Consider the following 23,664-nt stretch of genomic DNA (forward strand, 5'->3'; position numbering starts at 1 on the left):
CTATAACAGTTTTGATTGAGAGAACTAGAGAAGAAGATGAGCTACTTGACCAAACAGAATAACCTTGCTCTTGAGTAAAGAATCGTTGACCTCTTGGCAGGTGGTGAAGAGGTATGTGCTGTTAACAGAGAATAGAAGGGATTATTGATAGTTTTATGGGTCATGGGCCAAGTTCTAGGTTCTAGTTCTAGGTTCTATTCACTTTCATGCTATCTCATCTAACCTTTAATATTATATCAATTTTAAAGATGAGGAACTGAGATCAGGGAGATTAAAGTAGCCTATTGTAGGGTCTGGCAGCATGTGGCATACTCCCAAGGCCTTTCCAGACTGGGTCAGTGTGTCAGAATGCTAGGCAAGCAACTAACAAAGCAGGGGACAGAGGCCAGGCAAAAGAACTGGTTAAAGAGGCCCTGTTTCCTTCCTAAGCCTTGGACTTTAAACTTTAAACAGGACCTTTTGGTTAGTTCCAGTTTTAAAGATGAGGAAACTGGGCCAACAAGATGGCCGACAGGAGAGTAAAGGTGCTTGCTGCCAGGACTGATGGCTTGAGCCCGATTCCCAGAACCCACACGATGGAAGGAGAGAACTGACTCCCTCAAGGAAGCTTCTGGCCTCCACACATATGCTCAATAAAGAAACAAACAAGCAAGCAAATAAACAAATGTAAAAAATAATTTTTAAAAGGTGAAAAAGCTGATGCCAGGTTCCAGGTTTTATTTATTTATTTATTATTTATTTATTTATTTATTCATTTGATTTTGTGTGTGTGTGTGTGTGTGTGTGTGTGGTGGAGGTCAGAGAACAGACTGCAGAAGTCAGTCATCTCCTTGGACCACATGAGTACATGGGTCCCACCAAGCTTGTGGTCAGTGCCTTTACCCACAGAGTCGTCCTGCTGGCAGCACCGTGGCATACTTCCAAGGTCTTTCCAGGCCGGGTCAGCGTGTCAGAATGCTAGACAATCCTTTCCTTTCATTTCTGAGATGGGGTCTGATGTAGCCTAGGCTCCTCTTGTACTCCTGATCTTTTGTGGAAAATGATCTCGTACTTCTGGTCCTCTTGCCTCCGACTCTGAACAGCTGGGATCATAGGCATGTACCATCCGTCGCTGGAGTTTACTCGGCGCTGGGGATTGAACCCAGGGCTTTGTGTGAACTGAGCCCTAGCCCAAGAAAGATCTGAAGCAACTCCCCCCACCTCACACAAACTGGGAAGTGGCAAAGGTCTCATCTGTAGGAGCTGGGCAGGCTCCACCTTGCCTCCTCCAGCACTCCTGCAGTGAGACAAGCTTACTCCCTCTGGACACCATCCAGAATGTCTGCACAGGACTGTAACCAGCTGGGGATGTGGCTGGAACCAGGCACCCAATTTTCAACTCCCACAACTCAGAGGAAAACTTTATCCATTAGCTGTTCAAGCAAGTCTGGTCTGAGGGTGTAATCTAAACAAAGCCCTGTGGTACCTTGTAATCTTTTTAACAGCTGGGCCACTGTGATTCCCCTCACAGCTAGACCAAGTCAGGATTCACATCCTGTCCAGAAATAAATTTTTTTTCTTCTTGGTTAGGAGGGACACTGCCACCCTGCTTGACCCTGGACCCTCTGCCTGCTGGCCAGGTTTCAATGTTTTTCTTTTTTTCTGGTGGGTGAAGCAGATTCCCAGACCTTAGCACAACTGACACCATGATGGAAGGGCCGTTCAGACTCTAACACTCAGCACATAGAGAGCACCACCGGCCAAAACAAAAGCAAAGACCTAATCCATCAAAGTTCATAGTTCTGGGAATGTCTGTAAATGTACTGACCTTGCTTTATGTTGTTTTAAGGTTTAATGGCATATTATCAGTTATGCACATTAATGGGCTTTGTTGTGACATTTTCACACATGCATATAATGTATTTTGATCATATTCTCTTCCTCACTCCCTCTCTCACACCCCTACCACTCAGTTGTCCCCCTCCTCTTCCCAATTAGCCTCCTATCTATTTTCATGCCTTTTGATTAATTTTTGGCCGCCCAATGAGTTCAATTAGGATTACTTACAGGAGCATGAGTGAAGCATTTTGTTTGTTTTAGAGATGGTCTCACAGGTAACTCAAGCTATACTGGAATTCACTCTTATAGCTAGCTCAGGCTGGCCTCCAACTGACCACAAGGCTTCCCTAGCTTCCCAAAATGCTTGGCCATGAAGTCTTAGCCAGAGGCACAAACCCTTTGTCCCAGGAGCCCGAGTTGTGCAGCGATGCTACTTAGAATCCCCAGAGCAAAATACAGAAGTAGAGTTGCTGAGGTTGAGCTGGCTGTGGTCTAAAGCAAAAATGGCACCAGCAGGGTGCTCTGAGCAGAGCTCAGCTGCTGTTAAAAGGTGTTTGGAGCGTGAAGGCCACGCCCCATCCACGCCCCTCCTCCAGCAGGCGGACACCGACGGGCGGGCCCGAGGGTGACTGAGGCCGCGCAGCACGCAGCCCAGCAGCCCCCAAGACCGGCGTGGCCATCTGCAGCGTCGCCATGTCGTCGGTGTTCGGCAAGCCCCGAGCGGGCAGCGGGCCGCACAACTTGCCCCTCGAGGTCAACCTGGCCATCCTGGGGCGCCGCGGGGCGGGCAAGTCTGGTGAGTGGCGCGGAGCGCGGAGGATGGGGGCAGCTTCATCCACGGCTCCCAGAGACTTGCTTCCCCTGGTGGTTGGGTGAGTCCCTGTGACTTTGATTTTTGCCTCAGTTTCTCTGATGCTGGCTCCCACTCTCGTCTTACTACTTTGTTCTCGATTTCCCAATCTCTTTTATCTACCTTCCTGGTTCTTCCCCTGCCGCTCATCTCGGTACCTGTGACTCCTGCTGTTCCCATCAAAATTGTCTCTCTTTGTGTTTCTCTTAGGTCCTCCGCTCATCTCCATCCTGGGACCAGCAGCCAAGTCTTGTCAACTGACACTAAAGAGACCTATTGGCACAGGTCTCCAGCCCTGGGTCCCCTTTGAACTTAGTGACATCCTTACTACTCCTTGATCTGGACTGTCCCACCCCCTCACCACTTCCTCCAAGATACTTGGTAGAAGTCAGTAGAGACTAGAATTTCTCAGGCTCACTCCCCCACTGCCAACCCTTGAAACTCTGAAACAGATTATTCTCTTATCAAATGTATTTGTTTCAAGCCAGACCACTCTTGACTTTCTGGAAACATGAGAGTATGGTCCCAGGTGCCAGGGAGTTGTCCTTGAGGAACCTGGATCTTGGGCTTCCCACCACTGAGATAATTTCTGTCAAACCTGAGCTTCACTACTTCTTAGAACTATCACAGAGACCTCCAAAAGGAGGGTTTGCCCTGCCACCTGCCACTAAAGATCCAGACAGCTGAAGACGGGGGACTGAAGGGGCTCCCCTGGCTGTTCAGTTGCGGCCGGCAGTGAATGGCCACCAGGACTCATTAGCTGTGGCTTTCCTTCTCTTTGTCTGTCTGAGATCCCCAGGGAAACTGTTCTGAGTTTGAAGCCAGCACCCCAGGCTCAGAGGGGAGACCCAGAATACGGATTTCCTTTGAAAACCAACCTGTCCCCAGTAACTCAGTCAATACCATAGGTCGACTAGTGACTAAACAGATGAAGGAATTATTTTTTATTTTGATGCAGAGTCTCATGTAGCCCAGGCTGGCTTTGTAGTCCTAATTCTACACCTCCACCTTCCAAGAGCTGGACTTGTAAACCGCACTACCATTGCTGGTTTACGTAATGCTGGGGAATGTCACCCAGGGCTTCATGCCTGGTAGATAAGCGCTCTACCAACGTGGCTACAGCACCAGAAAGTTTGAAGTATGTATCCCCTGGCTATTAGTCTGCAAATTGGCAGTGTTAGGAATCCTTCAAAAGCATTTTATTTTTAATCCTATCAAGAGCCCAGCATAATATATTTGGCTGACCCTTGCCTTTACGCAGTACGCTCTGAACAGAAGCAATCCTGTTAGTGCGCTCTCCTCGGGAGAGAGAACTACTTTTTCAAGGCTTTCGTTCTCAAGAGCTACCCCAGAGGGTCTGGAAATCCCACCAGGAGCAAAAGCCCTAAGTGTAGAGGACTCCAACTGGAGTGTGTTTACTTGGGACTTAATCTGTCCTGGACCTTGTCTGGAAAACTCATGCCCTCGGGTTCAGACCTTCCTAGCAATAGTCAATCAGTTCTTTACTTACTGTCTTTGGCCTGTTGCCCCATGCTACAGAATCAGTGTGACCTGTCCCCAGTGGGAGAGAGACATGTCCCTTTAGTTGGGGCTCTCGCCAGTCCTCAGGATAACTAGATGTAGGGTCTTGACCCTGGATTTGGTTGTTCACAGACACGCCTTGGTGAGACACGCCTTTTGCTGCCTTTCTTGCTCTGAATAACTTTTAGAAAATAATCCCAGGGTTCATGCAATTAGTGGGGCTTGGCACTTCGTTTCTACACCTTCTGAGCCAATTTCTCTGCTCTGCAGCCTGAGGCCCTTGGAAAGCCAAGCGTGGGGTCAGCCAGAGACCATAGAGGTCTAAAGTGAGAGGGACAGTGTCCTGGGAGCTAGCTGCAGACCCAACAGGAGTCTGAGACCACCCCTTTCCTCTTTTTGCAGCCCTGACTGTGAAGTTTCTCACCAAGAGGTTTATCAGCGAATATGACCCCAATTTGGGTAAGAAGTCATTCCTCTCTGAGCCTCCTGCTGCCTGGGCCCCACCTGGATGTTCCCCTGGGGCCTCCCCATGGGTGGGCCCTGACTAGCACTGTGCATCTCAGAGTGGAAGGGTGGGACCACTGGGATGATTCAATGCACACCAGACAACTGGGGGGCCGGTCCAGTTCAAGGGGCTGAGACTGTTTGCCCTAAACTATGCAATGCAACGAGACTGTAGAAGAATGTTTTTTTCTTAAATAGCAGGATGTCCACATCCAAACAGGCACAGTTCTTCAAAATGTTCACTCTGTGTTCTCCCAAGGGCAGGCAGACAAGCTATTTAAGGCATTCTCTACCGGTGCTGGACATTCTTTGAACCAGGGAACATTCGTTTTGTTTTAGATTTAAGAGTTTATTTTATTTTATGTTGATGAATGTTCTGCCTGCATGTGTACCTGTGTCCCATGTGTGTGCCTGATGCCTGTGGAGGTCAGAGGAGCGCATCAGATCCCCCGGAACTGGAGTGACAGATGATTGTGAACCACCGTATGGGTGCTGGGGATGGAGCTGGGTCCTCTGCAAGAGTAACAACTATTCTCAACACTGAGCCATCCCCTCCCCACTAAAATTAATTGTGAAAAGCTAAGTCTGAGTGCTGGCTCTGACATTTATTGACTGGGTAACTTTGAGACAGTCACTTAATCTCTCCGAGCTACCATTTCCTCATCTGCTGAAGGAGCACACGCATAGCTGTATCAGAGAATCACTGTGAGGATTAGGAACATAGTACACATTAGGCAGTGCTTGACCCCAATGGACTCTTGGTGCATAGTTACTTTTTTCTTCCTCCTTAAATGGCTTCTCGTGTGTGCTGCTGAGAGTCCCCCACATTCGTGAGATCTATGTTGTGAAACTTATTTTTAACAGAAGAACCATCCCCTAAAATAAACTCTTACATGGAACCCTAATACCCAAGACAAACAAAATTAGAATCTGCTTAGCATCAAAGTCACTTCTAGCTCTTGTTCATAATATCCTTATTTATAAACTGTTCATTGAGAACAATGAGGTGTCTGAATGAGCTTAGCCGTTTGAAAATAGTGTCGAGTTGTTTCCCCATTCAAAAATATTAAATAAAGTCTTGGTGGGACCCAAAGGGGAGGGCATGTCTCAGGCACATGTGACTAAAACAGCTCTTTATAAGAAAGAACCTGAGGCAGAGGGAACTCAGTGACTTGCCTAACATCACAGAACCCCCTCAGGTTCAAAGGGAGGAGAAGGTCCACTCACTTCCTGTCTGTGGACTCAGAAGTAGAGTTCCATGTAAGAGTTTATTTCCCTGGGCTCTCTGAGCCTCAGTTTCCCCATATGGAAAGTGGGACTGAGTTGTCTTTGCTGGAGCTGTGTCTTGTTGTGGACTGTGACTGAAGCTGCTGGGAGCTAGAGACTGCATAGAAGGGCTCTGCCTATGTTCTGCCCTGGGTGGGCAAGGGTGCTAGAATGTTCTTGCCTGGTTCCACTGGGAACATCAGCTTCTTACATCATTTGCCTCCATCCTGCTCCTGTAAAGACATGGATGCTCATTGTGTCTGAGGTGCCACCTGATCTGGCAGAACTTTTTTGGTGCCTTTTATAAAAAATACTATTTTAAGGACATCAAAGTGCCCAGAGTCAAGGTAGGCTTGACTACTATATCACTATGCCTGGGTGAGAAGCTGCCATTCAAGCTCCTGAGGCCAATCACCCGACGACCTCATCCAACTTTTCATATCTGTTCTAGAATTCCTACAGAATAGGATACTTCAGGTCAGACATAGCTGGAGGACCAGTAGACTCATCATTAGCCAGGAACGAAGGGTCACAGTGGGAGGCATCCCAGAAGGCCCACGTTCATTTCCACCCCATTACTGGGGATTAAATGAACACCATGTATCATGCATCCACACTCTGCATTTGATTTGTAGTTCCCCCCCCCATACACACACACTTTTTTTCCTCCCAGTTTTAAGTTAAGGGCTCACTACATCGCACAGGCTTGCTTGAACTCATTCCGTAGCCCAGGCAGGGACTGACCTTGCAATCCTCCTGCCTCAGCCTCCTAAAACAACCTTGTCATCTTTCTACAGTGGAGACAACAAAAGATCAGGAGGCTCACCAGGAGGGCTACAGCTAGAGTAATGCTTGTCACCAGGCGAGGCAGGACTTTGCTTGGAGGGAAGGCCTAAAGGGCAACTTCGGCTGAAAAATAAAATGTATGAACACAATGTAGGCATCCAGCAACAGCTCTTCTTGGGCCAAATATAGTTACACATTTGGGGCATATTTTCCATTAGTTTTTTTTCCTCTTTGGATAAGAGCAGCTATTTATCCAAGTCCCCAAAGCAGGCTGGGGACGAAGAGCTGTCTGTGACTCATGTTGGATGTTAGTGGGCCTGGCGTGTGTCCAGGTCTACTTGAGTGCCAGCAACCCTCAGGGAGGAGTGTGTGACGACATTCAGCCAGGGCTAGGGGTGCTGTTCTCACAGTGACCACTGCCAGGAAGGCAGAGGACACCTCAGATTTGCCTAGAGGGGTCACCCAGGGAAAGGTGGGGACTGAAAGTGTACCCACGTACACGTGCCAGGGAAGACTGGGAGTAGGAGAAGCAACCGTTAGCATGCCAGTGACATTTCTGTACCCCTGGCCACGGTCTGATTTCTTGGGTTTAAAGTCATAAGACTAAAAAAAGAAATAAAAACTGGTGGAATCCAAATAAGGTCAGTAATTTAGTTCATAGTACAGAACCAGCATCCGTTTCCCGGTTTGGCGATTGAGCTGTGGTTATATAAGGTGATGTGCTAACACTGGGGAAAGCAGGGTGAAGAGCAGGTAGGAACTCCGTTAGTTTGTCACTTCTCTTTGAGTGTAAAGTTATTTCTCTGTAAAATAAGTGAGCATAAGGGTTAAGGATATAACTCTGTCAGTAAAATGCCTGCCATATCAGCGTGAAAACCTGAGTTCAGAGCCCCAGCACCCATGCGAAAAACTGGGTATGGTGACATGCATCTGTAATTCCACCACTGGGTATGCAGAGACAGGTGGGTCCCTAGAATGGAATGACATCTATCCGGTCACTTCTTGGAAGTTCGGTGAAAAACCGTGACTCATAAAGTAAGGTGGATGGGCTGGAGAGATGGCTCAGAGGTTAAGAACACTGACTGCTCTTCCAGAGGTCCTGAGTTCAATTCCCAGCAACCACATGGTGGCTCACAGCCATCTATAATGAGATCTGGCACCCTCAACTGGCCTGCAGGCATACATGGAAGGAATGTTGTATAATAAATAAATAAATCTTTAAAAAAAAAAAGTAAGGTGGAGGAGTGGGGCTGGAGATGGCTCAGTGGTCATCGGCAGTTGCTGCTCTTTCAGAGGACCCATGTCCTGTTTCTAGCACTGTGTCGGATGCTCATAACTGTCTATAACTCTAGTTTTGGAGAATTCAGTGCTCTCTTATGGCCTCTGTGGGCATCAGCACACATCTTGTGTGTGTACACGTGTGCATGCACGCACACACATACACATACACGTAAGTAAAAATAAATGTAGAACCTCTTTAAAAAAAATAATAAACTGAAAAGAGGTTGAAGAAGACACCGGATGTCAAGCTCTGACCTCTACACATACATGCACACATGAATATGCACATATACATGCATACTCCATATACTTACGCACATAAATAAAAACAAAAGGAGAAAAAAAATTACCTGGGAATGTGGACCTGCCCTGTTAACCTTGGAGGTCCTACACATTTCTCACTGCCATTTTCAGGGATTTATTATGGGCCAGGCCCAAGCCTGGAGAACTAAGCAGTTCTCCCACAGTCCTGAAAGATAGGGCTGTTAAACGTGCTAGCTCATGGGCAAGCCAAGCAGAGTGAGGGCTTGAAAACTGTTAGCTCTGGCCGGGCAGTAGTGCGCGCCTTTAATCCAAGCACTTGGGAGGCAGAGGCGGGCAGATTGATGAGTCTGATGCTAGCCTGGTCTACAGAGCGAGTGCCAGAACAGCCAGGGCTACACAGAGAAACCCTGTCAAAACAAACAAACAAACAAAAAAAAAAAAAACGAAAGAAAGAAAGAAAGAAAAATGGAAAAAGGGAAAGAAAGAAAAGAAAAGGAAGTTGGGAAGGAGTGCAGTGTATGTGTGTGCTCTGTTCGTGCAGGAGTGTGTGCAAGTTTGCAGATCTGTATGCACACAGAGGCCAGAGAGGCATTAAAGCATCTTGCTTTTTGCTTTATTCCTTGGAGACTGGGGTCTCCATGAGCCCAGGGGGGTGCTGACAGTCAACGATCTCCAGCGATCCTCCTGTCTCAGCCTCACAGGGTGAGGATTACAGGCACGCACACACCAATGACTGACTTTTTACATGGGTGCTCGGGGCTTGAACTCAGGTCTTCATGCTTGTGTAACAACCACTTCACCCCACTGAGCTTTCTCCCCATTTCCCCGAAGTTGGCTTGGATCCAACATCACTTTGTCGATTTGATAAGGATGATTTATAAACCAGTGGAACTTGTGTGTGAGGTCTGACAGCTCTCGCTCCATCCTGCCATAAGCTTCTCTTTCCATTCTCTCCTCTCCTACTGAGGAAAGAAGTCCTCTGGGGACTCTCTGTGGACCAGGTACTATGATGAAAGGGACAGAGAGTGGAGAAAATTGAGGTTCTTGGAGGAAGCACCAAGCCTTTGCTACTGAGCCAATGGGCCGTACACTCTACACCACAGAAATAGCCTGTCCCCCAGGAGGTGGTATATAGTGGTCGCTGATGCTTCAGTCCTGACAAATGAAGAGGGACAGTGGCCTGGTAGCAGCTCCCGAGGGCCAGTCAAGGCTACACTGGAGTCCAGCACAGAAGGAAGCTGGCACATTGGCCTTGTCTATTCCTTGAGTGGGCTGCCACGCCTCTGACCTGGCTGACCATCTGTGTTGCAGAGGACACCTACAGCTCCGAGGAGACTGTGGACCACCAACCCGTCCACCTGAGGGTCATGGACACTGCAGACCCGGTAACATTATCCCCATTCCCTCAATCTCCCAGAGAGGGCCGCGAATCCGTGCAGCCTCCCAAGTTCCGACCTCACACGGGAATCTGGATCCCGTTAAGGCTCCAGGTTGCTGTGTGACCCTGAATGGGGCTCTGACTTTTCTGGGCCTGAATCTTTCATTTGCCATACGAGAAGGGTGGTTGCTGACATCAGCCCAGATGTCCTGGGCTGTAAGGCTAAGCACACACGTGTGCATGCCTATTTACACAGACACTCCAACTGGAGTGTGCCAGCCTGTCTCCCCAGCATATCTCTCCAAGTCCTCCCTACCCCCTGCCATGGCTGAAGTCAGTTCTCAGAGGCCAAAGGGGCAGTCTGGACCTGACCCAAAACCAGCAGTACTCAGGGACAGCAGATCCTTGGAGGGCCATGCCAAAATCTTTGACTCAGTGCCCAAGGGGCCAAGGTCTCCAGGTCTCTGGCTGGGTGGTGGGAGGAGGCTCATAAGACAATATCTCTTTTCACACTGAGCCAAATCAACACTGAAGTGCCCCTGTGCAGAGATCTGCTGGGGACAATATACACAGACTCGGGAGGTGGAGAGGACAGCCCAGGTGAAGGCCTTTCCCCCCACATTCTCCTGCCCCTAAGTTGGATTCCTCTCCTTCAATCCAGGACACCCCCAGGAACTGCGAGCGCTATCTGAACTGGGCCCATGCCTTCCTGGTGGTCTACAGCGTCGATAGTCGCCAGAGTTTTGAGGGCAGCAGCAGCTACCTGGAGTTGCTGGCCTTGCATGCCAAGGAGACACAGCGCGGCTACCCTGCTCTGCTGCTGGGCAACAAGCTGGACATGGCCCAGTACAGGTGAGTGCGGGCATCTTAGCCCTCTTTTCTAAAGCTCGCTTGCCTATGGATGCAGAATGATATTCCTAGGGACCACTGATGCCAAGAAGAGCGGTGCTGTCAACTTCAGGTAAAGGGATTATGCTGGGAGTTTGTCTCCTAGGTGACCAGTGACAGGGAAAGACCCTTGGGCCAGTTAGGACGTGGGCTGGACTCCAATAGGCAAAAGAGAGAAGGCACCCCTTCCTTTTAGGAGTCTCAGTGTCTCTTGCATCAGCCTTGCCTGAGGCTATGTGACATTCTGCGCACTCCTCCCCCCAGCAGCTGACCCATCATTTGGTGCCCAACTCCAACCCCAAGGAGAGGGTCTAATTTGCTCGTTGGATCAGGTGTTTGCTGTGGTCCAACCAACCAGCCCTTGCCTCATCCAGGCATGGCACCCCAGGCTTGTTGCCACAGTAGGCTGCTGAGGGCAGGCCTCTCTTAGAAAGGCTTAGACTTGAACTAGAGGTCACAGACTGGGCCAGAGGGCAGATCGCCGCAGAATACTGCAGCCATGTTTTGCTTGGCTGGCACAATGTTTTCAATGACTTGGAATTGGAATGCTTTGAGGTGGGGCCTGCTTCCTTCAGCGGACCACAGACCCTGCCCCTCCCTGTGGTTTCTGCCTCCACCCTCCCCACACATCCAAGTCACCCGCCTGGCCCCGAGGCCCTTGACACCGAGGCCTACACTTGAGCAATGGAACTGAGACTCTCCAACGTGGACATTGTTCCATGTGGCCAGTACACCTGCTGGGTGTGGTGCCTTCTGCTAGTCCCGGTCTGCTCTTAGCTTGCTCTTGCTCTCCCAGACCCCAGAGGCCCAGTGACTGAGGTTGGGATTTGTTCAGATCACGTCACTCAGGCAGAGGGAGAAGAGAGTTGTGGTTTTCCTGAAAGGGAACTGTGATGGTATGGGGCCTTCTTCATGGGAGGTCCAACCTTCAAGAAAAATTGCATCTTGGGGTATAAGGAACGTTGTACCGTGGGTACATTGCTGAAGGTGGGCCTTGAAATAGCTCCGAGCCTGGAAGAGCGAGCAGAAGACTGGACAGGGGAATAAGAGGGAGAACATTCATTAGGACACGGAGCAGGGGAGGGGTGACTACAGAATGTTGTTTTAACCCCAATGTCTACCAAAGAGATTGTTGAAAAATGGCTTGCAAATGAATGAGCAGGAATCCAGGGTTTGAATGAAGCAGCCCTGGTTTCCTGGATACAAGACGTGATGGTTTACCCCACTTCCTTTTCAGTTGAATGCAACATTAATAGGTTAGGACTCAGCAGCACACTGGGTCTCCTGTCCCCTTGCTCTTGCCAAATCAACCTTGGTCCAGAAACTTCCCCCATTCTTACCCTGGTATCTCCTCCCAACTTGGGCTGTGCCGTGGTTGGAGCACGGTGGTTGGGGCAGCTCATCAATGGGTGGCGGTAAGCAGTCTTGGCCTCAAGTCCCGAGGAGTCCCTGTCTGGATGTACGAGCTTCCCAAGAGCCAGTTTTTCTCCAGCTCCGTTCCCATGGGACCTTCCACTTGCAAATGTCTATCCTGTCCTCGCGGGAGGCGGAGAGGACCAAACAGGAGCGCACACAGCACCCCTGTCCTGTTCCTCTGCTCTCCCAACATGGCTGCTCTCTACCGGCCCTCAACTGGACAGGCAGACAAAACATCCAAGAGTCTGCCAGTAACAGGCTTCCTGAGTAATCTGAGGGGTGCGGCCCCCTTCAGTGCAAACCACTGTTTCTTCCTAATACCAGTCCCTCAAGCTAGGGCTAAGGGTGTCCGTTTCCTGAGGAGACAGGCAATGGCTTTCTTCCTTTGGCCACAGGCAGAGTCCAGCATAGGAGAATTTGGTTTCTTCTTTTCCCTTTTCTTCATATTCGTTCCTAAGTTCCAGCAATATCAGCTCCCATTTATTCAGTGCTGAGTCTGTGCCAGGTATTATGCTAAGCACGCCATGTAAATTGTCTTCCTTAGTTCTAACAGCTCCCAGAGGTGGGTGCCATTCTCCTGTTGTATTGATGAGAAAACAGATTCAGAAGGTGAAGATGAGCCCAGACAATTGGGTGGGGAGATGGGTATGGAGGGACCCTCCCTCCCTGACTCAGAAGGTCATGCTCCTGACTGCCTCACCCTGCTTCCTCGCCAGGCAGGTCACCAAGGCGGAGGGAGCGGCTTTGGCAGGCAGATTTGGGTGCCTGTTTTTTGAGGTCTCTGCCTGCCTGGACTTTGAGCACGTGCAGCACGTCTTCCATGAGGCGGTGCGGGAGGTACGGCGGGAGCTGGAGAAGAGCCCCATGGCCCGGCCCCTCTTCATCTCTGAGGAGAAAGCCCTGTCTCACCAGACCCCGCTCACAGCCCGACATGGGTTGGCCAGCTGTACTTTCAACACTCTCTCCACTATCAGCCTGAAGGAGATGCCCACGGTGGCCCAGGCCAAGCTGGTCACTGTGAAGTCATCCCGTGCCCAGAGCAAGCGCAAGGCACCCACCTTGACCCTACTGAAGGGCTTCAAGATCTTCTGAGGACCCTTCTACGGGAAAGTTAGGCTTCACCGATGTTTGGGGCTGCAGGGCAGGAGCTGGCTTGCCCTCTGCTGAACCAAAGGCCCTTATGCTCTGGTAGATAGCAGACTCCACCTCCAGCACCAAGCAGTCTCTACATGCTCACTGTGTGAGTCAGGGGACAGGCAGGGATGCTGCACTGAGTGCCTCCAGGCCTTGGGCTCCATGGTAACTTCTGCATCCACCACCCTGGAGAGAAACTGCCCCGTTACAAGTCAGAGATCTGGAATCAGCTGCAAGCAGAAAGAACTGCTGTGCATATCCTGTGCCGTGACTTCTACCTGCTTCAGCCCCTGATAGGTCAGCTGCACCCCTGTTCAAAGCTTTGTCTATGAAGGCGGCTAACAGTTTACAGGATGGCTGGCCCTGAGGTCATACTGTCTCCTGGTGGTAGAAAGAGGTAGGGCAGTTGTTCAGAGGCCCAGAGCTGGTGCCTCCCATGTCTTCTGACCTCTCAAAACCCCAGGCTACAAACCTTAGAGTTTATCCAAGAAAAATCCAGTTAAAACAATCCAATGGGAAAGCCTGGACAGGGCGCTGAACGAGATGGGAGCATTTCAACTCTCGCTCTCAGTGAAGGGTGCAGAAAGGGGCTGTGGCTTGTCCAGACTAGGGAGCCCCTAGCATTTTTCCCCACCAGCATTTGGGGGACTCTTGTGGCCACTTTATTAGTAGACCCCCTCAGGACCACCCTTCTTGGGCTTAATGACAAAGGCTGCAGAAAGTCATCCTGCCCAGTGATGGTCCTCAGGGAGTCCACAGCTGGCGGGAACAAACGCCCTCTCGTGGGCACCATTGGCCTGCTCAATGCTAGGTAGGTACAGTCTGGTCTGGTTGAACCTAGGACCCTCAGCAATGGAGAGTGTTTATAGCCCACTTTGGGGAGCGAGATCCCTAAGTGTTTGGGATTAATAAGGTGGACTTTTGCACCAACCATTTGGTGTTCTACCAAGTCCCAGATGTGAGAAGGCTGATGGGCGGGGCTACATCTGTTTCACTGTTTAACACAAACTAAATGAGCTGGTTCAGGAGGGGGCATTAGAAGGACTGAGCCGGGCATCCTAACCTAGGAAGCCTGTTTCTTCGGCTCCCAGCCAACAGGCCAACAGACCAAGGAGCTTGGACTGAAATATCTCTAACCCAGTCTTCAGCTCTGTTCTATTGCTGGAGATGCTGAGGTCATGGGGAGCATGTGCTACAAGTTCTGGTCCTGTGACCTGACCAACAGGCCAACTCTGAACTTTGTACTTTCTTGATTTTTTTAAATACAGGGTCTCTCTAATATGTAGCTCTGTCTGTCCTGGAGCTCACTATGCAAACGAGGCTTGAGTTGAGCTCACAGAGATCCACCTGCCTCAGACTTTCTAGTGCTGGAATTAAGGCTTCCAGTACACACATGACTGAACTTTGTACATTTGATCCAAGCCACTAGTGTGTGCTTTGTAGACCACCAGCGTTTGAACTGCCCACCTGGAGAAGCATTTTAATAAAAGACTTTTTTAAAATAACGAATTTTTGTCTGGTTGTAGTTTGTTTATTGTGTCTGTTAAAAATAAGTTAGGCTGACTGGACGTTACCATCCAGCCTGAGGGGTTTGGGGCCACAGAGCTGAGTTCAGACCACAGTCACGTTCTGGCTGGGGTAGGGTGTTTTCTCAGCGCCCCCTAGCTCTCAGGTTCCTGTGGGTCAGGTAGAAAGAAGACCTGGGCTGCATCTTTCTCATTCAGCTCAGTTTCCCCCAGGGGCAAGTCTGGCTTCTCTGAGATCAGTGTCTCTTTTAGATGGCTCAGGCTGCGGTTTTCTTCCATTCTGGAATCGTCTGGGTGCAGCGTTTCTGGTGTTTCTTTGTCTTGTGACTGCTTCTTGCGGTTTCTGGGGGAGAGGAAATAGTGTTGATCAGGGATGCGGAGTGACTGGGTCAGGACCGAGCAGTTAGAGAGCTTGAGAGGAGATCCTCTATACAGAAGTGGTGGTGGCCGAGCGGCTCCCACTTTTATATCTAGCATCTCTCTGCAAGGCTACCTGGGAGCTAAGTGTTGATTGACAGCCCTTCCCCCTTAGAGATGAGGAAGTGTGCCATACATGCATTGTACATTTAAATCTACCCATTCTGAGCCCTGTGACTTTTCTCTAAACCACACTATCCTGATCCCAGGACTGTCATCTTACTTAGTACAGATTCTACAGATTCTTAGTTCATGCCCTATTCCTAAGATGCTGCCAGAAACCCTAACTAACCCTCAATCTCTCACTCTCCTTGCTTCTCCAAACAGGCTTGCCCACGCTGTTCGTCATGCACGTGAGACCCAACCCTGCACACAGCTCCTGCTACCTACTTCCTTAGCCTGACAGTCTTTCTGCAAATCCTTGACCATCTCTCCTTTCTCCAAGCTGGTTTGATTTAGGAACTCCTGGACTTCCTGAAGGCCACGGCAGATGGACCTGAGCACCAGAGAATCTGCCTGGTCCACAGGGGAGCAGGCCTCCCTGTTGCCCCTGTGGACAACCATCTTGTCCCTCAGTTGAGTTTGCTGAGAGAAATCCTTCCTGACAGGGTAAGAGGGGCCAGGACCACTTAAAGGGTGACACCTTCTGAGTCATTCCAAATTGCTGGCCAGGGCTAGGGGATTGTAATCAGAGGCAGCTGTGGGGTTGTTTGTTTAATAGCTTTGGTCCCTGGCAGCAAAAAATGAAGAGCCAGTTTCCCTAAGTGACTCCTTCTTAGATTGCCATCTAGGAAGGAAGCCCCGCCCCTCCCTCTGGAGACCCACTCCAGACCAACCCCTCACCGGTTTGCCAGGATGCTCCGTCTCAGGAGGAACATGCTTATCGCTGCCACCAGGATTGCCAGAACCAGGATGGAATAATTCCAAGGAGCCGCTGAGGAGGGACACACAGACATAAATCCTCAGGCCAGGTACCACACAGACCCACTCACAGCTGGGGCTTGGGCTTGGGCCCGTCTCTGATCATTCTTTGTCTCCTGCTATGGAGACCCCATCAAGACCCCTTGCTCTGAGGGAACTGCCCGACTAACCAGTGGGTAAATGGGTCGGGTGGAGACATTGGCTTCTGCTCTGGACCAGCCCTGATCCTACTGGGGAGACAGCACTGAGTTTGGATACTTGCTGGGTAAAGGGGGTGGGAGTGGCAAGGAGGAGGAAGTGGGCCACCTTGAACTTCGGTCTTCACCTTCACTACTTTTATGAGAAGGAGGAAGAAAGAGGAGAGAGGGAGAGGGAGAGGGAAATGGTACGACATCTAACTGGATGCAGTGACTGCCCGCCAAGGGTAGCTGGTGAAGCGGCAGGCTGGGCTGTGGGAGCTCAGGACATGTCAGACTGTCTCCAAGTGAGGCGGGCTCCAGGCTCACAGCTTTTACTTCCCCCTGGCAGGAAGGGTCCTCCACCAAGGGATCTGACAGTGAATTCCTTCCCTTTCTGCAAGGGTTTTTCCCACAGCGAGCCTTCATCAGAATGAGGCTTTCCTTGATACTTTAGCTACCTTGCTGTGTAATCACAGGGGGTTGAGTTGAGCCCACTGGCCCTTTCTCAGGGTAGGGGCCACTTACTCAGCTATCAATCACAATTGTACTGTGTGCTAGGCATGGTCCCTAGCACTGGGGTTACAGCAGTGAACCAAACACAAGTCTCTACCCACACAGAGTGTCCATTCTAGTAGAGGACATAGAAAATAAACCAACAACCAAAAGTATGATATGTTCCCAGTGCACAGTAAAAACGAAGCAAGCTGGGCCCAGTAGCCCAGGTCTGCAGTCCTAGCTACTCAAGAGGCTCAGTCATGATGGTCATAAGTTCGAGGCCTGCTTGAGCCACAGAGTTGAAGTCTAGTCTGGGCAGCTTAGTGAAATCCTGTCTCAGAACTTACTAAAGCAGGGTTTGGCACTCAACGGTGAAGCAACTGCCTAGCACACGAGGAATCCCTAAATTCAAACCTCAATACAATGTGTGGGTGGGTGTGGGAGGTGGGGGCTCAGCTCAACCCCCTGTGATGAGATGCTTAGCCTCACTCCCTTTTGAAGAAATTGTTCCACTTGGTGGGGTAGAGGAGACAGTGCCAAGTTGCTCCACCTCCCCTCCCATCACTCACCATCTTCTACACGAAAAACCCAAATCATTTCTTCCAGAAGTTCCTGGGGCACCTCAGGACTGACTGCAGCTCCCTCCACACTGTGGTCCATGTCCCTGCTCCTGGTTGAGATGTTTCTGGGCTGTGAACAGATAAGTTTTAGAGCCCCGGCTGCCCTCCTGGCCTCTCAGGTTCTGGCCTCTGAGCAGACAACTCTGGCAACAGCAGACAGCTCATCTTGCCCCTAGTCCACCTTCCCTCCTTGTCCAAACGGCCGTCCTATAGCCCACAGTTTGAGGGCTGCAAGAGCCTGAACTGACACTGACCGTGGCAGTGAACACAGTGGCGGTGTTCAGGAGACCGAGTCGGGAGGACTGACAGCTAGTTCAAGGCCTGGGCAACGGGAAGCATTCCAGATCAGCATAAGCTACGTAGGGACTTCCTGTTACCTAAATGACTGACAGGCAGGTAGAATGGAGTACCTTGAAAGAAGCTTATCTTACAGAACTGATCACCGATTAGAATCTCAACGTTCAAAGGTTAGAAAGTTACAAGTCCAGAGCCAGGTTGTCTTGGGCCATCTTTAGCCCCCTCAATGGCTGTATATCACCTGTCTCCGGGTATTACCTGTCTCTGGGTATGACGTAGCATCTTTGTGACTAGCAGGTAAATCCTTTGGAATGTGCATACAGACCCCTAGCTCCCACCACCCAGAAGGCTACGAATGTGGTTCTACAGCAGCTAGGCTTACAGCAGAGACTTCCCTGCTTTTCTGTAGCCTGCCTGACTACCTGACAATTTACAATTTACAATGACACATTTATAAAGTGTCTTGACTTGTGACTTTCTTTGTCCTATTACTATAAAACTTTATGAGGCCCTTCAGAGGCAGAGGCAGGAGGATCTCTGTGAGTTCAAGGCCTGCTTGGTCTCCACAACAAGGTCTGGGGCAGTCAGGACTCCATACTGAGACACCCCACCCTGCCCCGACTCCATCCCTAACTCCCCTACCCCTGCCCACTACAACCCTTCCTGAAACTTCTACCATTTGGAGTGTAGAATTTAGGGTAACTGAGATCTATATTCCTAGGCCATGGCTACTTATATTTGGCTCTAGGATAAACCATTTCTTATCTCCTTTGAAGTGAGATTTATGGGTTTTTGTCCATGATAACTAAATGGTAGATAGATATATGGATAAAATAAAAATGTGATCTCAGGAGCAGGTGGGACCTGGTCAGGAACCACAGAGGAGAAAATCTTCATGAAAAATGCTTAGTGTGCATGGGAAGGGACAAAGATGCATAGGCCAGTGTGAGCTGTGCCACTGGAGGGCCGAGGGGGCCTTGCAGAGGACTTGAATCGCATCCCCTTAGTTTGAGCCTGTTTCTGTCCCTGGGAAATAAAGCAGGTGAAGCTGTAATAGACCAAGCCTTAGATTCCTCAAAACGGACACGCATGTTCACATACATACACCGCCTTATTGCTACTTCACCCGAGATTTTCTGTCCCTGTATTTAATGGAACAGTGAGGCTAATTTTGACAGCGTATTTCAGCAAAGACAATACACTTAAAGTGTTATTTCCATGTGATTGATGTAAAAATTGTTTGGGTGTTTTACATTTTTTTGATACCAGGCCTTTGAAAAATGGGTGTAAAATTTATGCTTGTAGCAAGCTTGTCTTGAAGCCCACTAGCCACGTTTCAGTGCTCAGTAACGCGTGACTGGTGGCCATTGTACTGAGCACTTCTGGCCTTGCCCAGCAGCTGCTCCTCCTGAATGCTCTACAGGTTCTTGTCATCTACAAAAGCTTTGTAATCTTAAAAACCTCGTGTTTTAAGTAAGCTTACAAGTTAGTGTGATACCACGTTCGTAGCTATTCTCAACTGCGTGTGGCCTGTGGGCTGCGAGCCGAACACTCCTGGCAGATTAGCTTAACCAAGAAGACAAAACCCTTGCGAGAATTCTCAGTCTGGATGGATAAACTAGCTCAGTTGGTAAAGGTGTTTGCCACGAAGCCTGACAGCTAAACTGAGTTCAATCCCCAGGCCCTGCATGGTGGAAGAAGAGAACCAGCTCTCGTAAGTTGTCCTTTGACCTCTACGTGTGTGTCATGGCATGGGAGCACCCCCCCCCCATCTCTAACAAATGTAATAAAAACTGTCCTCATGGAGGACATGCCATACCACTTATCAAAACTGGAAACGTATTTTCCTAGAACAACTTTTAAGGGACGTGTTAAATACAATAGGACAGTTGCCTCTGAGAAAGGAAGAGAGGGGGAATAGAAATCAAACAAAATTAAAAATAAATAATTGAAGACATAAAACAGAAGAAGGGTGTGGAATGGATCTGTCATGAAAACATGTCCTGGGAAGTCATGAGAGCCACCAAAGGCAACGAGTTTACATGGTCTCAAGGGCAGGGGTTCTAAGCTCTGCCTGAGACAGCTGCTGTATGTGCAGCCTGGAACTTTCTCAAACAACCATATGGCAGACAGCCAAAGGGAAACAAAAGGACCAGACTGACACCAGAGTTTTCTCTGGCACTAAGTCCTCTTTAAAAAAAAAAACATAAAAACACCGACAGACTAGGAGAAAATATTTTGACATGAACACAAGAGTTAAGCTTTCTCAGCTAAGTTTAGGCACTCAGTCATGTGCGTAGGAAGGGACGAACTGTGGGGGGAGGGAGAAAGACCCTTTGGGAGCTGGACAGATGACTCAGGGATTAAAAGCAAGTCCTGTTCTTGTAAAACATCAGTTCTCAACCTGTAAGTCTCGACCCCTTTGGGAGTTGCATGTCAGATATTTACATTGCCATTCATAGCAGAAGCAAAATTATATTTCTGAAGTAGGAGCAAAATAATCTTTGGTTGGAGGTCACCACAACATGAGGAACTGTATTAAAGGGTTGCAGCGATAGAAAGGTTGAGAACCACTGTTGTAAAGGGATTGGGTTCAATTCTTAGCACTTAGATCAGTGTGACTTACCTGGTACTATAGTTCCAGAGGATCTAACACCCTCTCCTGGCCTCTACAAGTGTGTGCACACACATGCACATGTGCATACACACACACACACAATACACACAATTAAAAATAAAATAAATCTTTAAGAAAAAAAGTAAAGATTTAAGACATTTTAGGACTCAGATGCTTACTTCCAACTTCCTTGGTTAGGGATGTAATAGAAAAGACAAAGTCAAGCAGATGGCTAATCAATGAGATCTGGATCCCTTTGGCTATTCAAAATGCCACAGTGGGGAGAATGAGACAGTCCAGCCAGTTGCAGTGCCTGTATTAATAATATCAGACTAACCCTGCTCCCCACACCCGTAGAACAGGGGCGTCTAGATAGCAAATACTGTCTTCTTCTGGGGACTGTGATAGAGCCTAGACACATGCATGTGACACTGACTTTGAAAACTTCTGTGCATATTAGATTTCTTTAGAGTATGCCACTCATTCATAAAAACAAGGTGTGTAATTCCTGTGTGTGTTGCTGGAGATCAAACCAAGGGACTTACACATGCTAGGTGAGTAAGAACTCTACCACTGACCTATAATACCTACATTTTCCAGCTTTATTGATCTTATGTATATGGGTGTTTTGCCTGCATGTGTGTCTGTACCACTTTCGTGCCTGGTACCCACAGAGGTCAGAAGAATGCTGGATCCCTTGGAACTGGAGTTACAGGTAGTTGTGAGCTACCCACATGGGGCTGGGAATCAGACTCCTGTCCTTTGGAAGGGCAGTCAAGATTCTTAGCCAACGAACCATCTCAACTCCTGCATTTTTATGTGCATATATTCTGCACACTTATATGCATGTTTCAATGTGATCCATATTGTATACCTTTCTGAAAGAGTAATTCTGACTTGGGATTTTAATTCATGGACTAAGTGTGTATGTTTGAGCTGTAGCTCAGTGGTTGAGTGCTGGCCTAGCACAAATTCCAGGAGACATTGGGATAGCAACAGAGGTGGAGGAAGAGGGAGAGAAGGATGGAGATGGGAAGCGGTGAGACGGCTCCAAACCCAAGGCCTCCCACTCTGAGATACCGCAGCAGCAAGAGACTTTCTGTCATGCCGTGACCCCCATCCGCATGCGTTAGCATCTAAAGGGTGTTATCTATTAGCTTCTGTGATCAAATCTGTGTATGAAGGCTGTGTGTGTTTAATATAGTGTCTTATCCTCTCTAGGTGGGAAGGGGACTGAGTTTAATGTTTGTAGACCATTGCGGCTGTCACTCTCTGTACACTGTCAACTCAGCATAGTAAACCAAGGTCCTTTGCTTCTGTCGTTGACAGCACAACCAGAGCTTCAAAAACTGAAAATGGTGTGTTTGTGGGTGAGTGGGTGGAGAAAGCAGTAACAGTAATATGGAATGTATCAACGGCAGCAACAGCTTCTCCAGGTTCCACAGCCATCGGAGCCAAATTGTAGAACTATCCCATCAGAGCAAAACTGCGAAGCTATCCCATCTGAGCGAAAGTGCAAAGCTATCCCATCAGAGCAAAACTGCGAAGCTATCCCATCTGAGGGAAACTGAAGCTATGCAGCACAATCCATTCAAAGTGTGTGTGTGGAGGGAGCTGAAGCGATGGTTCAGCAGTTAAGAGCATGTGTTGTTTTTGCAGAGGACCGGGGTTGGATTTCCAGGACCTACAGGACAGCTCACAACCATCTGTAACTCCAGTTCCAGGATTGAACACTGGGCTTCTGGCTTCTGAGGACACTGTCCATGCATGCTGCACAGACATATGTGTAGGTAAAATACTCATAAACATAAAATAGTGCTTTAAAAAGTAAAACTCGGCCGGGTGGTGGTAGTGCACCAGCACTCAGAAGGCAGAGACAGGCGGATCTCTGTGAGCTCGAGGCCAGCCTGGTCTACACAGAGCTAGTTCCAGGACAGGTTCCAAAGCTACAGATACACTGTCTTGAAACACCAAAAAAAAAAAAAAAAAAAAAAAAGGTAAAACTCAATTTCTCAGAAACAGCAAAGTTTAGTTACTCTCATGGTACCTGGCACAGACTATATCATTATTAAATTAATCTCCATGCTTCCTGTGGATGTCACTTAGTTTTCCCAGTGTCCTTGTCCTGTTCACGATCCTGCCCAGGACATCACATTGCAGTGAGGTACCACGTTCCTTTGGCTCTTGTCTCTCATCCTTTCATTTTAAACAGAGCTTACCCATTGCTGTGGTTCCTGCCGCAGACCTTGGGCCACCCATCCCCACAGCAGACTGAGATAACTTACCCTGGATCTGGAATTCTTGGGACCTCAGGCTGGGTGGTGGTGGCCTTGGTTTCTGGCTTTTCCTCTTCTTCTTCTCAGGAATCTGGGACAGTCTTTGCACGGGAACTCTCTCCGGGAATGTCCAGTTGTAGTGAGACAATCCACCTCCAGAGTTCACATCAGCAGGGGCCCATTTGGTAGCTCTGCCCTTAGCACACGCCCAGGCCTGATGCCTTTGCTGCCATTCCAGGGTGAATGACCTCTTGAATGCATGACCTCCGGTGACAAACTGACTCCACTTGGCTCACAAGCACCAGGAGCCCAGTATGATCTGTCGTTATGGAGTGTGCCCGCTTCAGTCCCCTGACTCTTAATTATTATCAATCGTTAACCACAGAAGAAGGAGTCAAGGCTCCTTCCTTTTACAGCCAGCGCTTTCTCATAGCAAAGGTCATCATATGAACTGAAAGTCAGACCCTGGAAGCCAGGGCTTGGGAGATTGTGTGGTCAGGGATCCACAGAGGAGGAAGCAGGCCAAGAGTGAGGTGCCCCCACATCAGGACAGACCTAGTCAATTCTGACAGTTGCCAGTGTGGACATGTGGAAGCAGGCTGAGTATGGTGAGTGCTAAGTTCAGGAGCCTCTCTGACTTTAGCGGGAAGCGTGTGGATGGCAGTGTGGTATAGAGGAAGGGACCCAGCAGATCTTTGAGCTGTATCGACTGCCACACCCTGTGTTTTATAATGCATTCATTCAGTAACTGATTACTGACTGTGTGGATAGACCATGGCAGGGGAAGATGCTGTCGGCCCAGGGCACAAACTGCCCAGGGAGATGGACAGGCACAGCCATCATGATCTGAGTGCTGTCCTCAGAACCAACACGGGGAAGGAAAGAACCAACTCCTAAAAGCTGCCCCTGGCTCCACATGTGTTTTGTGTCACCGATGTTCCCACACTCACAAATGTCCTAATTGCAAACTCACATAGTAATTAAAACCAAATAAAAAGATGGGCTGGTGCAATAGCTCTGTGGGTAAAAGGTGCTTTGCTGCCAAGACTGATAATCTGAGTTTGATCTTTAAGATCTACACGGTATAAGGTAAGAACCAATTCCTACAAACTGTCCTCTCACCAATACACAAGTGCTATGACATGCATGTACACACACTCATACACGCGTGTGCACACACACACACACTCTCTCTAAATAAATAAATAAG

General features: G+C 49.0%; 2 protein-coding genes across 5 annotated transcripts; one reads left to right on the forward strand and one right to left on the reverse strand.

Moving 5' to 3' along the window:
- Window positions 1-2,439: 2,439 nt before the first annotated feature.
- Window positions 2,440-14,611, forward strand: Rasl12 (RAS like family 12). Of its 3 annotated transcripts, none has more exons than XM_085689242.2 (6): window positions 2,440-2,614; window positions 2,879-2,953; window positions 4,592-4,648; window positions 9,602-9,675; window positions 10,330-10,520; window positions 12,693-14,611. In XM_085689242.2, the coding sequence occupies exons 1-6, from the start codon at window positions 2,512-2,514 to the stop codon at window positions 12,949-12,951; spliced, it is 759 nt and encodes a 252-aa protein (XP_085545368.2). In that variant the 5' UTR covers window positions 2,440-2,511; the 3' UTR covers window positions 12,952-14,611. The 3 variants fall into 3 exon arrangements, with proteins under 3 accessions (XP_085545368.2, XP_048279775.2, XP_048279776.2); XM_048423818.3 differs by having other exon boundaries at window positions 2,446-2,614; window positions 12,689-14,611; XM_048423819.3 differs by lacking the exon at window positions 2,879-2,953 and having other exon boundaries at window positions 2,448-2,614; window positions 12,689-14,611.
- A 4-nt stretch (window positions 14,612-14,615) lies between these two features.
- On the reverse strand, window positions 14,616-22,801 carry Slc51b (SLC51 subunit beta). Of its 2 annotated transcripts, none has more exons than XM_048423820.3 (4): window positions 22,464-22,801; window positions 17,214-17,334; window positions 15,893-15,983; window positions 14,616-14,975 (listed from the first exon to the last, which is right to left on the reverse strand). In XM_048423820.3, the coding sequence occupies exons 2-4, from the start codon at window positions 17,302-17,304 to the stop codon at window positions 14,768-14,770; spliced, it is 390 nt and encodes a 129-aa protein (XP_048279777.2). In that variant the 5' UTR covers window positions 17,305-17,334; window positions 22,464-22,801; the 3' UTR covers window positions 14,616-14,767. The 2 variants fall into 2 exon arrangements, with proteins under 2 accessions (XP_048279777.2, XP_085545369.2); XM_085689243.2 differs by lacking the exon at window positions 22,464-22,801 and adding an exon at window positions 17,519-17,650.
- Between the last annotated feature and the right edge of the window lie 863 nt (window positions 22,802-23,664).

The sequence above is a fragment of the Myodes glareolus genome, chromosome 4 (genome assembly GCF_982192425.1).
Source record: "Myodes glareolus chromosome 4, mMyoGla1.1, whole genome shotgun sequence".
NCBI lineage: Eukaryota > Metazoa > Chordata > Mammalia > Rodentia > Cricetidae > Myodes > Myodes glareolus.

What these genes read in the sequence shown, in the direction of transcription:
- Rasl12 (XM_048423818.3), top strand. Translation starts at nt 2,512, where the DNA reads ATGTCGTCGGTGTTCGGCAAGCCCCGAGCGGGCAGCGGGCCGCACAAC. An exon ending in CCGCGGGGCGGGCAAGTCTG is followed by an intron (nt 2,615 to 2,878) that starts GTGAGTGGCGCG and finishes TGTTTCTCTTAG; the next exon opens with GTCCTCCGCTCATCTCCATC. An exon ending in AAAGAGACCTATTGGCACAG is followed by an intron (nt 2,954 to 4,591) that starts GTCTCCAGCCCT and finishes CTCTTTTTGCAG; the next exon opens with CCCTGACTGTGAAGTTTCTC.
- Slc51b (XM_048423820.3), bottom strand. Translation starts at nt 17,304, where the DNA reads ATGGACCACAGTGTGGAGGGAGCTGCAGTCAGTCCTGAGGTGCCCCAG. An exon ending in GGTTTTTCGTGTAGAAGATG is followed by an intron (nt 15,984 to 17,213) that starts GTGAGTGATGGG and finishes GTCCCTCCTCAG; the next exon opens with CGGCTCCTTGGAATTATTCC. An exon ending in CGGAGCATCCTGGCAAACCG is followed by an intron (nt 14,976 to 15,892) that starts GTGAGGGGTTGG and finishes CCTCTCCCCCAG; the next exon opens with AAACCGCAAGAAGCAGTCAC.